This window comes from Lucilia sericata, unplaced genomic scaffold (genome assembly GCF_015586225.1).
Source record: "Lucilia sericata isolate MDLA Ls3-8-SP2 unplaced genomic scaffold, ASM1558622v1 Contig000031F_arrow, whole genome shotgun sequence".
Classification (NCBI taxonomy): Eukaryota; Metazoa; Arthropoda; class Insecta; order Diptera; family Calliphoridae; genus Lucilia; species Lucilia sericata.
In genome coordinates this window covers 1,181,567-1,198,905 of record NW_023994069.1, presented here as the reverse complement: position 1 = coordinate 1,198,905, position 17,339 = coordinate 1,181,567, and the positions used below count along the sequence as shown (strand labels likewise).

General features: G+C 30.5%; 1 protein-coding gene across 9 annotated transcripts in view; it reads right to left on the bottom strand.

Annotated features, from left to right (window-relative positions):
• LOC119611809 overlaps nt 1–17,339 on the bottom strand; it is a 79,547-nt gene that overhangs the window by 25,430 nt on the left and 36,778 nt on the right. For 5 of the 9 annotated variants that reach the window (XM_037967509.1, XM_037967531.1, XM_037967547.1 and 2 more), the window contains 12 exons: nt 17,200–17,244; nt 13,842–13,977; nt 13,253–13,456; nt 13,074–13,181; nt 12,873–13,013; nt 10,931–11,083; nt 10,743–10,873; nt 9,882–9,965; nt 9,321–9,474; nt 8,860–9,260; nt 8,471–8,794; nt 6,972–7,188 (listed from right to left, as the gene is read on the bottom strand). In XM_037967509.1, the coding sequence (XP_037823437.1) occupies nt 6,972–7,188; nt 8,471–8,794; nt 8,860–9,260; nt 9,321–9,474; nt 9,882–9,965; nt 10,743–10,873; nt 10,931–11,083; nt 12,873–13,013; nt 13,074–13,181; nt 13,253–13,456; nt 13,842–13,977; nt 17,200–17,244 (2,098 nt within the window). Of the gene's footprint in view, nt 1–6,971; nt 7,189–8,470; nt 8,795–8,859; nt 9,261–9,320; nt 9,475–9,881; nt 9,966–10,742; nt 10,874–10,930; nt 11,084–12,872; nt 13,014–13,073; nt 13,182–13,252; nt 13,457–13,841; nt 13,978–14,281; nt 14,597–17,199; nt 17,245–17,339 lie in introns of those variants that run through there. The other 4 variants (XM_037967540.1, XM_037967555.1, XM_037967564.1 and 1 more) reach the window with 3 other exon arrangements.

Sequence of the window (17,339 nt, the reverse complement as noted above, 5' to 3'; positions counted from 1 at the left end):
ACGTGTACATTTATGAAATTTGATATAAGAAACTTTTATATGAACGTAAATCTGTCGTAAAGTGTGACACGCTTTTTTGGCACAAGGACGAAATTCAGCACAAATAAATATTATATAAATATATTCACAAAATTTTATCGGGCTTGGTCCATATTTGCATCTAGCCCCCATATAAAGACTCTTTCAGAATTGCTTAAATGTATCAGAACAAAGTAATATTGAAGGTAAATGTTTTATGAAAAATAAATCACATTTAATGTTCATAACTGGTGTAGGGTATCATATGGTCGGTCACGCCCGACTATACTTTCTTACTTGTTTTTGCTTTGAGATCAATATGAGCAATTTAGGAAAAAATGGGCGGAATATCAATAAGGGGCGTATCACCACCAATATGAGTTTAATACAAAATTCTGAAATATATACATCTGCTAAGCTATTACTGCTCCAATAGTGTACATTTCTAGCGAAAATATATGTTGATATTTAGTCCTTGCACGATGGACCAAAAAATATTTATATTATGACAATATTTTATAAAATTATTATATGATTAATAAGTTTCGCTATATCACCAAAGAAATCTTCGCAAAAGGTACCAAAGTTACTAAATTTAAAAGAGGGAATCTTTGAAGGACCACAATACGAGAAATTATGAATAAAGGTTAATGAAGTCGAAATGACCCTTGGGTCACATTTGTAGACGTTTGTCATTATTTTTTGGAAGTCAAAAAGCTTAAAAGAAAATTTTCAAGAACTTCTCTCTGCATTAAATCCACAAAGAAATATTACAAATAGGAAGAATATATAAAAGGAAAATTATTGTGGTCTAATTGCCGTGAAACATCAATGAATGGAAAAACAATTACAAAATTATAAGTTGTAGATTCTAACTAGTGTTTTTCTATTTCACTTCCCGGGAAAGTGGGATTAATTTTAAAATTTCCCGAAGTACCGGGAATTCCCGCCAAGAAGAAATTACTCAATTTTAATAATATTGCCGCATTTAAATATAATTTCGTATTATTCTTTATACCCTTCACCTTCGGGAGAAAGGTATATATAAGTTTGTCATTCCGTATGTAATTTCTACAATATAATTTTCCGATCCTATAAAGTATGTATAATAAAGCAATGTCCGTCAGTCTGTCTGTTAAAATCATTTTTCTGAAGACCGCAGATATCTTCGGGATCCAAATCTTCAATAATTCTGTCAGACATGCTTTCGAAAAGCTTCTTATTTAAAATCAGTAAAATCCATCCATAAATAACGAAAATATGACCAAAAATGCGAGACAACCTCTGAAAATTTCATCAAACAAATATAATTTTTTGCATGTGTTTGGATGGGCGTTGGTTTCATTGCTTTGTGTATTTTGGTGTTTGTTTCGTTTTGCTATTGCTAAAGTAATGTAAAGTACTTTTTTAAAAACACTATGGTGAAGGATATATAAGATTCGGCAAAGACGAATGTACTTTATACTTGTTAAGATATGTATTTGTAGTTAGATTAAATTAAATAATAACAAGTTAGAGTGCTATATTCGGCTTGGCCGAAATCTTAAACACTCTCCACCTGTAAGTAACATTCTATAAAAAACAAGCTTATATTAGAGCTTTGACCAATGAAATATGTGCGTTTGAGTATTTTTCGGAAGTGGACCGTATATCGGAGATTAGACAAATTATGGGCCTATCCAGAAAATTTGGGAGTGATTTGTATATGTATATAATGAACTTTTTTATGAGGAACTTTAGTCCGATATATTTATTGATCAATGAAATATGAGAATTTCGGAAGTGGATCTTATATGGGAGCTATGACCAATTATGAACCATTACGGAAAATATTTCTCAGGATGGTTTATATGTACTTTAAACACATTCATGACGAATTTTTTAGCGATATCTTAATTCAGTAATGAATGTACGTTTGCGTGGTTATCGGAAGTTGGCCTTATATGAGAGCTATGACCAAGGTTCTAAGGTACTTGCTGCTTTTAGAGGCAACAAAACCTTTTGGTCGTTCGTAAAAAGTGTAAAGGATAATGCTAGTTCTTCAATTCCGACGCTTTTCAGGGACGATCAAACATTCACCGACCCGGTTGATAAAGCTAACCTTTTAGTGTAAGACATACTTCACTCCATCTGATCTTCTTACTTCCGACCGAAAATGGAATACAACTCCCATGTATGGGCCGGAGCTTCGAAGTCTATTTTGGAGCTACTCGACCGCGAAGGTACTTATCGGTGACAGTAGGGTAACCAACTATATTGATTCACTGGAGCACCGTCGCAACGTGGAGTGTATTTCACTGTTCTATCGATACTATAATGGAATGTGTTCCTCTGAAATTCTGGAACTCGTTCCCGATACCCGTATATTTTTACGCAGCACACGACAGTCATCAAGAACACACCCATTTGTGGTCGATTGGCCAGTGGACCGCACAACACATTACAGGGAAAATTCATTCTTCAGCCGCACTGTTCGTATGTGGAACAGACTTCCTGCAGAAGTATTCCCCGTCACTTTCGGTGTGAAAAAGTTTGAATCAAATGTCCACAAACACTACTCATTCTATCCTCCCTCCCACAACCTATTTTCCTACTTCCAGCACAATGCACTGCATGAGTAGGGGTCATCCCCTGAGTACTGGTCCAAGAAAAAAAAAATTAAGGACCGATCCAGAAAAAATTTGGTAGAGTCATATAAGTATACACAAAACATTTTTACATACATATGTCAAATATTATTCCAATATATTTATTTCTTAATTAGTTATGTACATTTAAGTGATTTTCGGAAGTGAACCTTATATGGGAGCTATGACCAATTATGGACCGATACAGATCTAAGTTAATAGTATGATTTCTGTTTATATCATATACATATCAACAAAATGTTTTGGTGATATTAATATATTTAAAGAAGTTATTAACAATAAATCCATTTCCGAGGCTATGGAAAATTTTGGATCGATTGTTTTGATTAAAAAAGTAACGTGTACCAAAATTCATCAAATTATTTTCAGTAGTTTTTGAGAATACTACTCGAGAATTAGGAAAAAAACGTTAATTTTTTCGAGTTAGTCTAAAATGTTTACTCATAACTTTTTACGTTGTTACGTTCAATACCAAACTGCTTAGGACAGCCATGAATATTTTCGTTGAATTTGGTTTACCTCCTTTGCTTAGTTTAACGAGAACGTGTTTTAGGCAGAAAGACCCGGGATATATATACTTTGTTGGATATATGTTGGAATATTTCTTTGCGTTACACACGGAATGATAAATTTATATATACCCTCTATCACCACTGATGGATTAAAAATTAAAGTTTCTAAGTTTCTTTCTGTGCACTGCGCTATAGTCTGAACTATCACCTTCACGAGTGTACCCCAGAATATATCCGCCCGGTTGAGTTTCATTTGTTGAGTTTTATTTTTCATTCAGAAAATAATAATTATTTTTAGAGTTCTCGCGGAAGTTTCTTCTACCAAAGCTCTCGTAGCGGCAATACGTCAAGTGTACAGCATGCCATTGTCAAAAATGTAGTAGTAAGTAGTAAAAGAGTAGGATGCACCCAGAGAGAGTTTTGAATATAGGTGAGGGATCTGACTCTGAATCCCTAGAATTGTGAAGGATGTGAATGGAAGCCAAGTTGTATCTCATTCAAAATCCTGCGGGTAAAGGCGACAAAGCCAAGTAAAACATTCCTTAATAAATCTATAAGGTGAAGTCTCGAAAAGTGAGGACGAAGAAGCTAGATATTGAAGAAGTAAAGAGCTATAATCTTACGCCGAAGTTGGAGTATATTCTGCTAGCAATTCAAAGGCAAAATCGCAATAGACCAGCATAGTAAGGTAGAATATCTAATCAACAATAAGATAGTGGTCTACGCAATCGCTTCTAGTCGCAAAAAAACTAATAGAGAGCGTGAGCAACGAGTTCCGCATGAGCGTGATGTTTATAAGACTGGCATCTTACCAATTTGTTGACGCATTGAAGAACTTGGTGAAAAGTATCCCTCCTCCCTGGGCGACGCTAAGCTAGGACTAGTCAAGAAGAGGGTTCCTTCAGTACTCTCCAATCCACTATCTATATAAAGGGATGGAGCAGCAAATTCTCATTCAAATCCACTGTCTATATAAAACGATGGAGCAGCAAATTCGCCTTTAAAGTTGAGCGTATATTGGAAATTATTGGAAGCCAAAATGCTGAACTGGACGTGGGAAATCATTTACAGGAAAGTACAACTAATGACAAGGCTTATTACGCCTCTATTGCTGACGTCTTCAAAATTGGACAGGTGCCGATTAATAGGGCTGTTATAACAAAAATTATCCCTGAGAGATAGACATTGCAATGTTCGTGGACATTTGATTTAGATCTTTGGTTGAGATACCCATATTCCTGTCGATCCTTATTTGTACGGTTTTCTACATTGTACCTATTGAAAATTGTTAAGATCGGTTCTTTATTTCACCTAGCCCCCATACAACTTAACCTCCCGAATAGGGCTTTTGAGCTCATAATTAGTTTAATATACCCAGAAAATGAGTTATGTAAACGTAGATCATGCACCAAATTATATGGGAATCGGTCCACGTTTGCCCCAGTCCCGTTATAAAGCCTCTTTCAGAAAATTAGTTTTTCATCAATAAATTGCTTAAATACATATATCGGAGGCATTTAACTTAAATGCTATATTAAGGTAAATAAATCACATTCTATTCTATTAACTGGTGTAGGGTATTACATGGCCACGCCAGACTACAATTTCTTACTTGTTAGTTAATTATTAACATTAACTTTATAAGGCGACCAGTGTGACCAGGTCTCAAAAGATGTTGCGGCTAAATCCCATCCAAAATAATGCTAGAAAAAATGCTAAATTGATTTTAAAATGCCAAAAAAAATGCTACAATTTTTTTAGTGTTTTTATGAACAATTGATATTAATTTGTAACTGAAATTCATTGTAATTTATAACAAGTAAGAAAGTATATTCTGCCGTAGTTGACCATATGAGTATAAAATTTGATTTATTTTTCGTAATAAAGCATTTATGTTGAATTGAACCTTGGTTTCAATATATTTAAACTAATTTTCTAAGAAAGGCTTTATACATTTGTATATGTATGGGGGCTAGGTAAAATAAAGGACGGACTTTAACCATTTTTAAAAGGTTTTGTCATTGGATCAAAAAGCATACGTGCTTATTGTTTTGAAAATTTCAACCTCTACCAGACGGTCAGACTTACATGGCTTAATCGATTCAGAAAATGATTCTTAACCGATTAGTATACTCAAACGTAGTATAGTGGAGTAGAGTAAAAAATTAAGTTCCGTGGTATTAAGATAAACAGAAATGCTAAAAATTATTTCAAAATTTTTGTAAATTTAGCAATATGTAATGTCTCTAACTTTAAAATATTTCTGAATGCAAAAATTACATTAAAACTATATTAATTACATTAGTTGCTCATGGTATAAAACCTATATGTGTTTCGGGAGGAAAAGTATATTTCTAGTTTTACTTTTTTTTATATAAACAATTTTATTTGTCTTCCTCAAAACACTTTAAAAATGGTTTTCATGTCACAAAAATATTGAAAATTCCGTTGAAATAATTTTAAATCTCGGTGTATAGATGTCAGGTTTATAACTCATACTTCCAAGATTTTTTCGGAAAAATATATATGAGAATGTATGAAATGAATTGAGAGATATATTCAAATCCGTAAGTTTGTAATTCTGGAATAAATTGTCAATAATATTTTCGAAATTTATGTATTTTTTTTAATTAAAAAAAAAACGTGACAACAAAATTACTAAAAATGTGGTAAAAATAAAAAGAACAGAAAGTAGGATGAGAAAGTCTTAATTATATATTATTGATTTTTTTCAATACTTATTTTCAATAAATTAACAAGAACTCCTGAAGGATGATAAAAATTAAAACCTCTTTATTTCGTATAGGAAAAAATAAAATTTGTTAATTAACCGTCATACATAGCCTTTTCCAAAATTATATGTTTCATTCCATGAGCAAACAAAAAGTATTAGTTTGTAAAATAGCGTACTGAACGTATTTGTAAAAATATATGAAATCTCTTGAATTATTTCTATCACCTCGAATTTAAAAAAGCATTGGGTTCCAGAAAAATATTTTAGAATACAACATTTTAAAGTATTCACTTGTATTGGCGTAATTTTAAGTTATTTATCTTCATGAATCTTTTTGCATTATTTTGAATTACAGGGTAAATTATTACATTTCTCATATTTCTTGTTGCTTGTGTTTGGGTAGACATTTAATTCTGATTTTTTCCGGTTAAACCTATTTCCAATATAAATCTTGTTTGCAAAAATTTTTCTTTTTTTGTTTATATACTAAAATTGCAAAAAAAGCTAAAAATGCTAAAAATATTTTATAAAAATGCTAAATAAAATGCCAAATGCTAAATTAAAATTTTGCAGCTAAATCAAAATAAAAAATGCTAAATCTAGCTGCAAAAATGCCAAAATGGTCACACTGAAGGCGACAAGTACCAAATGTAGTGTGATTGGGGCTTTGTTGTGAAATTTTAGATAGCTCAATGAAAATTGGGTTTAAGCGTTATTGGTGGGGGATCAAAAACTGATTGCGTTCATTGGATTAATCGTAACATGTAGTCCCTTAAATGAGGCCCCAAAAAGAAGAAATGTGCAAATTTCATTTAGCTATCAGTTTGCTCATTTATATGAATAATTAGTCTGTCGTATATTCCAGACAGGGACATATAGTTAAACTGTATATATAAATTTAATATACATACATACATACTTATTTACAGGATTTTTTAACAAAAAAATAATTAATAAGGATTACAAAAACACACAAGCAAAAAACTATATACATAAAACATTCATTGCCAAAAAATAAGGTTAAAATAATATGTTTAAAAAGGTTTAATAAATACTAACCTGTTTTTCTTTCAACAAACGCAATCTCTGTAAAAGAGGCAATCCCGCACCAATTGGACTTGGAGACTTGTCATGTAATTCTTCTTTTTCTTCGGCGGTTTCTTCCTTATCATCTGATCGTACGCGGGACATACGCTTTAACATTGATTTGCCGTTCTTAGGAGATGTACTGTGTAAAGGCTGCATTTCTAAAGACTCATCGCTTCTTCTAGTTGTTCTAAATAAAAAAAATAATTGAAACAAAATTATATAAATATTTTCAAAATTTAAAATTTGTTTCTTAGAAATTTGCTAATATTTCGTACTGGTCTGTTAATTGAAAATAGGGTTTGCTAAAATTTTCGACATTTTGGATTGCTATTATAAATAAGCTAAAGAATAGTGTGGGTTTTTACTTATAAAATATATTCGAAATTTCTAATTTTTTAGTTTTAGAAATTTCGAGGAGTGTGTGCGGGTTGGGTTTTTGAAAATTTGATATTATTTTATATTTTGCTGTATTTTAGGATAAATTATTAAAAAAAATAACTTAAGCGCTAAGGTACGTGAATTAGATTTGGTTAAATATTCAGTGAATACAATAAGAAATGATAATATAAAATTGGATAAAAAAATTCAGACACAGTAACAAATATTTGAAACTTCTTTTTTCATCTTATATTTTTATGGCACACAAAGGGACCCAAGTGACTTGTGTAAAGGTGTAAAAGTCGAGAAACTTTTTGTGTGAATCTAATTCTAGTAATGAAATTGTGTACTGTAAGTTTAAACCTGTAAAAGTATTTAATTTATTTAAAGGGTAACAACCCACATACACATGTTGGATCCACTCATTTTCATACTTTTTCAAGTACAACACTGAATATTTGTGAAAAGCCTAAACATAAGAAATGATCATGCCTAACATACCACATTTGAACCGGAAATTAGCTGAAATATGTAAGGCCTGTTAACTTGACAGATTTTAAAAATTACCAAATCTGACCGTTGTCAGCTCAACGGTCAAAATTATATTAATGAAATACCCTTCTATTTGTAGATAAAACGTAACTGTGATTCAGACTTTAGAATTGTTATTACAACAACCGATATGATTCCATGCCTAAGTTTAAGCATTTTATTTAGAAATTCAGCTTTCTACGGATATTTCTGAGTATTTCGAATATTTTCAAGTATATTTTACGAAAATCATTGTATTTATTTTAAGAGATTTGTTGAGGCTTAAAATACGCTGTCTACATTAAATATCTGCACCAAGCGAGGATTAAGTTCTTAGTTGCAAAATGTTATAGATATAGTTAATTTTCATGTTAGTGTAAACATTATTTAAAATTAAATGTTTGGTGCACAAAATACACATATTAAAAAGTTTGCTTTGCTAAAGTATTACAAATATGACAGTAATTTGTATTATAGATTTAAGAAGAGCTTGAAGTTGTAAAAAGATTTGACTCAAGTAGCTAAAGTCGACAGCATATTTTAAGCCTAATACTAAATACCGTGATTTTTTAAGAACACTTCGGAACCCCTTAACGTCATGTCTCAATTTATCGACAATTTTCTTCGAGGCACTATTTTCACTGCTGTCACTCTGATTCACGTGACTGTGATGGTGGTGGGCCCCTTGGTGGTTTTCAGCTTCTTTATCGGCCTGTGCCTTAGCATATTTTTTGTTGACACACCTTACTTCCATAAGACGTTTTCTACCAAGTGTCTGTAGGATCTCCTGTGCTTCTGGGTAGTCTTTCATGGCTGCCAACACATCTTCACGCGATAGAGAAAACAATTCGGAATAGCCCACCGATCTAACATCAGCAGTACGTCTGAAATTCAAAAGTTTTAGTTATAATTACTGTTTCTTTTTCATATTTACATATAAAAATCATACTTGTTTAAACCATCCAAGTTGAGTATACCAATTTCCCCAAAAAAATCACCTGCTTTCATGGTAGTAAGAACTTTGCCGGTCTCACTTAATACTTCTAAAATCCCATCGGCTATTATAAACATTTCGCGAGCAACTTCTCCTTTGCGACATATTGAGTCGCCTGGTGTAAATATATACGCCTTCATTTTCAAAACCAAATCGTGAAGAAATTCGGGCTGACATTCTTGAAATATTGTTACTTTCTTTAAAACACTCAAATTCACATGCAAAGCTAGTTCAGTTTTTAATTTATCCGGCAATAGGCCCAAAGCTGTGTTTATATCACCTCCTCCTTGTATACGTCCCCTTGACCAACTGTAGTCATACCAACGCAAGACACGACGTTTCATTCCTCCAGGCACCTTTAGTAAAAAAAATGCTTTAAAAAACAAGGCAATTTAGAAAGTATTATATTATACAACCTTGTGATGTCTCATATAGGTTTTAGCGCCATCTAGAAGACGCTCAAACTCCAGACGATTTGCATTACGATTGGTAATTACATTACCAACTTGACCGACAATAGTGGCAAATATAAAAACGCCAATTAAATAACTAACAATTGTGAAAATGTATCTGTAAATCGCAAAAAAATCAAATTAATATTTCTATGTTTCATAAAATTTATCTAGTGTTTTATCAAAGTTTTCGAAAGCTTGAATTGCTTTTAGCAAATATTTTAAATTTAATAATGAAATTACACATACAAATACATATAAACATAAGTGAACTGTTTACAATGAATCTCCATTGAAATGAATATCATTAATTGTTAAAGGCTGTCTCTATACTTTTCGAAAACTTTGATATATTACTTTGATATTGCAGAGTTTAAAAGACCTTAAAACTTTATTAATTATTCTTAGTTAAAAGTATTATATGGTTCCCATCTTATGGCGGACAGCCCTAACGCATATTGATATTTATTCCAAGGAAGTTGAATAAACGTTATGTTTTTTTTAGATAATAGATTATTAGCATACCCATAATTTGAACCAAATTGAAGTAATCTGGATTTAATTCCACGCCGCGGTATTGATCTAGGGCCGTCCACCGAAAAATTGATTCTTAAATTTTAATTTCAAAATAAATAGTGATTAAAATAGTATAATACAAAAATGTATGTATGTAGATTAGGATTATAACCAAAAATTAGACCCTATCACTATATAGTAACCAGAAATATTTTAATAACGATAACTTTTGGGGGCAAAAGCCTTCCGCGACTTATAGTTCCAAACAAACCTATTTCGTATGTTTAAATTTCTTTTTGTTTTTCTTAAATTAATTTTAATTAAAACTTTAACAATTACATTTACTTGTAATTGAACTCTTAACAATTGCAATTATTTTTAGAGCGTAATTGAGCATTAATCAATTACAATTACTTGTAATTGTGAATTTGTTCCATTAAGTTTAAAAATGTAATTGAATTGTAACTATAAGTAATTATAATTGGGAAACTTCAGTTACAATTACAAGTATTTGTAATTAGCAAAACTTTAATTACAATTTCAAGTAATTGATTTTGGCAAAACTTTAATTACAGTTTCAAGTAATTATGTTTTGAAGTAATTGTAAAATAAGTAATTGAAAATGTAATCATTATTGTTCAATTACGCATGCAAGTAATTGTAAGGACAAAACTTAAATTACATATAATTATAATTGCTCAGTTACGCATTACAATTAATTGTAATACACCACGTAATAAACTAATCATGGCCTACCCAAGCCCGATTTATTCTTGGTAAGAACAAAAATTTCACTTGCATTTAATTAAATTATTTACCCACCATATGGTATTGCAATAATGTTAAATTACGAAATTAAATTATACATACTCAGCATTCGTTTCAGGCGTTGGTAAGTCTCCGATTGTAGTTAACGTCAATGTAGACCAATATAAACTACCTAAATATTTTCTTGTTAGAGTGGCATAATCTCCTGGACGGTATGGATATACCCAATCACCCTGAAATCATATATATTTGCTTATTAACATCTTTATTAAGTAGAAGACTATACGTACCTGAAAACCCTCGGCTTCGGATAGTAAATAATAGAAACAACCAAACCAATGGGCAAGTATTAATAAAATGTGAATTAGATTTACAACGCGCCATAAATTCGGCCAAACAGTTCTACTTTCAACAATATAATAAAATCGAACAGATCTATAAACCTAAAGAGCATAAAATATATAGATACATTAAAAATTTACAGTCATACATAAATATTTAAAGAGCAATTTTTATACACACCATCAAAAAATATGGGGGGGGGGTATATTCATTTTGTCATTCCGTTTGTAACACATCGAAATATTGGTCATAGGCTCATAAAAGTATATATATTCTGGGTCCTTATTAGATTTTAAGACGATCTAGCCATGTCCGTCCGTTCATCTTTCCGTCTGTCTATTGAAATCACGATAGGGACCACATGGGAGGAGCTAGACAGTTTTGCATAAATATTCTCTATTGCTAAGGTTTGTTTGCTATTTTTTATTTAGCTATTTGCTAATGAGCAATATCGGTCCATTTTTTCGGACAGCCCCCATACAAGTGGACCTCCAAAAACAGCTTTAACGGGCATAACTTTAGAAGTAGTAGTAGAACATTGAAATTCGCCACAAAAAATTTTTATATGAGCCAAAATCTTTCTACCAAATTTTTTTGAGGATCGGTCCATAATTGACCCTACCCCCTCATAAAAGGTCCCTTTCAGAAAATGACTTTAACACTCATTACTGGCCTAAAAATTCGAGTATAGCGATGAAATTCGGTATAAATAAGTTTCTTACGAACCTAAATCTCTTTACCATTTTGTTTTAGGATCGGCCCACAATTTACCCTACCCCCATATGAGGCCCCCTTCTGAAAACGACTTTAACACTCATTACTGGCCCAAAAATGCGAGTATAGCGATGAAATTCAGTATAAGTAAGTTTCTTACGAACCAAAACCTCTCTACCAATTTTTTTTTGGAACGGCCCATAAATGACCTTACCCCCCATGTAAGGTCCCCTTCTGAAAGTGACTTTAACGCTCATTACTGGCTAAAAAATACGAATATTGCAATACAATTTTACACAATTAAGTTCCTCGCGAGCCAAAATCTTTTATGTGGATAGGTCCATAATTGGCCCTAATTGGCCTATAGACTAGACTATAGACTAGACTATAGACTAGACTATAGACTAGACTATAGACTAGACTATAGACTAGACTATAGACTAGACTATAGACTAGACTATAGACTAGACTATAGACTAGACTATAGACTAGACTATAGACTAGACTATAGACTAGACTATAGACTAGACTATAGACTAGACTATAGACTAGACTATAGACTAGACTATAGACTAGACTATAGACTAGACTATAGACTAGACTATAGACTAGACTATAGACTAGACTATAGACTAGACTATAGACTAGACTATAGACTAGACTATAGACTAGACTATAGACTAGACTATAGACTAGACTATAGACTAGACTATAGACTAGACTATAGACTAGACTATAGACTAGACTATAGACTAGACTATAGACTAGACTATAGACTAGACTATAGACTAGACTATAGACTAGACTATAGACTAGACTATAGACTAGACTATAGACTAGACTATAGACTAGACTATAGACTAGACTATAGACTAGACTAGACTATAGACTAGACTATAGACTAGACTATAGAAGACTATAGACTAGACTATAGACTAGACTATAGACTAGACTATAGACTAGACTATAGACTAGACTATAGACTAGACTATAGACTAGACTATAGACTAGACTATAGACTAGACTATAGACTAGACTATAGACTAGACTATAGGACTAGACTATAGACTAGACTATAGACTAGACTATAGACTAGACTATAAAAAACTAGACTATAAACTATCACAAAATAAAATCGGGAAACATTTTGTCTTTTAATACAAAACATTGACTTACCTTAAAAAAACGAGTAAAACGTAACAATGGCTGAGAGCCCATTTTTAATTGTAAAAGATCGAACGGTACTAAAGCAATAATATCAAGAAAACAATCTCTTGAATGAACATAATGTGACATTAGTTTTTTATCGTCGTAGACCTGCAGAAAATAAAAAAAAAATTATGTGAAAATCATAGAACACTTTGAACTTAGTCTTACCATTAGACCCTGTTCCAAATAACCGGTTCGTAATTGTACAAAAATATCGAAAATGAATACAATGTCAGTTAGTGTATCACAAATAAACCAAAAAGTTGGTACCGCATTCTATAAAATATAAAATTATGGTTATAATTTGTGTTAGTTTGCGAAGTAGTTTTGTATTAATATAAGATTACTTGTAATTCTGGAAAACTTTGACGAACAATTAAGGTCCATAAATTATAAAGAACACAAATTGTTAAAACCATCAACCAATAAAAGTAAAAATTCTCATCAGGATTTACAACAGAACGACGCTTTTGCAAATAACGTCTACGTCTTTTAATGGTCTTATCGACGTCCCCCGAGGCACTTTCGGATCCAGTATCTTCGACGGTTTCCTTAAACAGAACAGAATTCATAATTAATTAATTGTTACTTTAAAATATTCATTAATTTTCCATTTTATGGGCAAAAATATTGTTCTTTTTTTGTATCTCGACTTATGTTGTATTTTCGAAGACTGCACATTGTGTGGGGTTTCGTATGATTAATATCTAACTATGACGTATGATTATGTATTAATCACACGTTAATCATACGGAACATATATATATATATTATCCACACGTCATGGGTGGACATTAATCATACGTAACCCCATACAATATGCAGTTAATACTTCAAAAACAGCAGATAAGACGAGAATCAAAGAAGCAAAACTTTGTTTATCTAAAAAAATTAAATTAATAAATCTTTTTAAGTTAAAAAGTGAACCCGACATACTTGAGTTTCTGGTATTTGACGTGTTGAGAATCTTTTTAGGAATGAATCTTCTCTCTTAAGCGGTGGTTTCTTTTGTATGGCTGATGATATTTGTACAGTAGTTCTAAGTTTCATCCAACGCTGATTAGACCGAGTCCTGTAGTTTTCAGAAAGAGTATTATGATTTTAACAATTAGATAATAAGGCAATGTTTTTTTTTTTGTAATTATTCTAATATTAAGGCCAAACAAAAAACAGAAACATACATATAAATACTAAAATAAATAAAGAAAAAATAAAAATATACAATTAATAAATAAAAAAACAATAACAATATATGTAACAATAATCATAATACAAAATAACAACAATAGCAATGATAAAGTTAACACATAATGAAATGAAAACAACTACATACATATATAAGTACTTACTTACACACACAAAAATGGACTACTTACAAAATCAATGATGACATTATTATATACACACATACACACAATATCCAAATTCACTCACGAACATGCCTTCGTTTAGATGCACGACTCTTAACAAAAACAACATAAACTCATACATAGACGGAAGGAAATAGAATATGCATGTATTTATGTTTATGCTCTTATGTTAATTAAGACTTGAGATGACAACGACTATACATACACACACATACATACATATGTACATAACTACAAAGGTATGCATATGGATGTATGGATGTCTGTATATCGACAGTATGTATGTGGTATATGAAAACGAAACGGAAACGGATAATAACATTTACTACTCGTATGTATGTGTATGCACGATTATTTATTGAATTAGATCTTTCTCAATCTCATTTACAAAACGATTCACAAGTATACGAACGAACTATAACACACACTTCGAACAACTAAGTGTCACTAGTCACATGCATGGCTTTCATTTTCATTTTACTATATTCTTTGACTCTGAATTTTCTAAAATAGATTTGTAACAAATATAAAAAAATACAAAAGAAATAAAATTAATAAATGAATCAAATAACTAATTTTAACACACATAAGTACATATACATATTTATAAGTACATACATATGTATGTGTATTATAAATATAGTACAAATATATTATAATAATAAAATGGGTGAAATAAGTAAGGAAAAAACATAAGAGTACTTAAAGTTTACACTTACATACATTCAAGACATAGACATACAAAATAAACATGTACATGTAAATCATACATTTATAAATCACAATCAATCTAAACTAAACTAATGTTTTTCTTTTTTGGGTAGTTGTTTGTGTGTGTTTGTCTTTTGAATTTGTTAATATACGAATATAAATTAAAATACAAAATTACAAAATAGAAACGGAAACACAAGATTGTGTCATTTTGTGACAAGTGTTCGAAAAACAAAATCATACAACTACGACTACTATCAAGGATTTTATTCATTGTTCTGATTGCATTTGTGGTTCTAATCATTGATCTATTAAATATAAGACCTGCATAGTATATAACTATTTAATTATTGAGTGATGTGATATCTATCATATGTAATCAATCAAATTAACGTATTTACAATTTGCCATTATTGACTATTGATTAATAATAATGTGTCAAATCAAACGAAATATATTTATGTATGTATTTTAGCTAAAAAGTTAAAAAAGTTATATTTCTATGTACAGTATTGTTCGAAATATGAGAAACTTTTTCTAATAAAGTAATAAAACTCAGATATTCCTTTTAAAAGCCTATAAAAGTCGAAAATTTTCCAAATTAACACAACAGTAATCAATAATTTATATAAACAACAACAACAACAAAGAGGCGTGAAATCACTCAAAGGCAGGTCAAATTCTAAAAAAAAACAAAGTTTGGTCTCACTAAATCGAGGCTTGCAGCCTTTGTAACTAGGCTGCATAAAGTAATTCATTAAGTGACCTATTACAAGTACTTGTAGTGATTAATTGAGCAAAAACCAATTACAGTTACTTGTAATGTGTAATTGACCAATAATCGATTAGAATTACTTGTTATTTTAATAGAAGTTTATCAATTACAATTATAAGGGAAAAAATCACAATTACAGAAAATTGTAATCGGAAACTTTCAATTACAATTACATGTACATTACAAGTATTGTAATTGGAAATTTTCAATTACAACTAAAAATAATTGTAATTGGTTATTGCTCAATTACATATTACATGTAATTGGAAAACATTTGTTGCGGATTAAAATACTAAATATACACAGTTTAGCTGTATCTGCGATTTGAACTCGGCGGATTTGGGGAAAATCAATACATTTTGTAATATTTTTTATCGATATATATGTTAAATAAAGTATTTTCATTATAGTCCAGATGATAATTATATATCTTCAAAGTTGATTTCCTCTCTGAGACAAAGTTGTAGCTCTTGTCATAGAGAACAAAAATTGTGAACTTCATCTTCATTTTGTAATTTCAAGTGGAAGTTATAAATTGTTAAACTACATCGCTTTTATTAATGACACCTGTACGTATACGTTATAGTGATTAATTGATATAATAAATATTAAGTATTCGTCTAATTAGAGAAGTATGTGAAATATTTTTGAACACGTTAAGAATCGAGTTTTTTTTTCAATTTTGATCTTGAAGTTGATGTTTTTTTTCATTTTATATGTTCACAATTTTGTAGTTCTTTATGACAAGAGCTACAACTTTGTGTTGCACTGTGTAATTTATAATATAAAGTCCAATATGTAATATAGCAGCGAAGTGGGAGTTATTTAATTGTTGATTTTAACGGCTTAATAATGTTTGGAGGTCATAAAAAACAAAGGTTATCATACGATGTGATTTTGGAAAATGGATTTTAACTTTCATTGTAGTTTTTAAAATCATAATATTAAAAAAAATATAATAAAAACTATATAAATTATTTTGCATGAAAAACAAATACAACATTTATTACTTTATTAGAAAAAGTTACTCAGATTTGGAACAGTACTGTATATTGAGTGAAGAAACTTTTAAGCAGCAACTATGTAGCAACTATACTATGATTTAATATTAGCAAATTGCGTCATTTCTACTCTTGTTTCAAACTATTTATAAACTATTTTAAGAATTAGCAATGACAAAAAAAAAAACAAAATAAAATTTTAATATTTATAAATATTTAATAACTAGTTTTATAATTTATTTAATTCGCAATTAAAAGCATGAAAATTTGCTTCAATCTTCTAAAAACAAAATGGCCTTTCGAATATTTATTTCTTTAACAAATGCATACATGCCGATTAGCCAACCCATTATTAAAGCTGTTTATTTCTTAATTGTTTAATTATTTATTTTATATTATTTAATTACGTTTTGTTATGAAGTGGAATTTTAACTTACCAATCGGAATCTGGATCCGAAGTTCCATCTCCGATACGTGATTTCCTAAATGAATTTAAATTTCATTGAAATAATTACTCAAATGACGATTAATTACAGTTACAAATAACAGACACAGTTTTATACAAAGTTTTATTTTT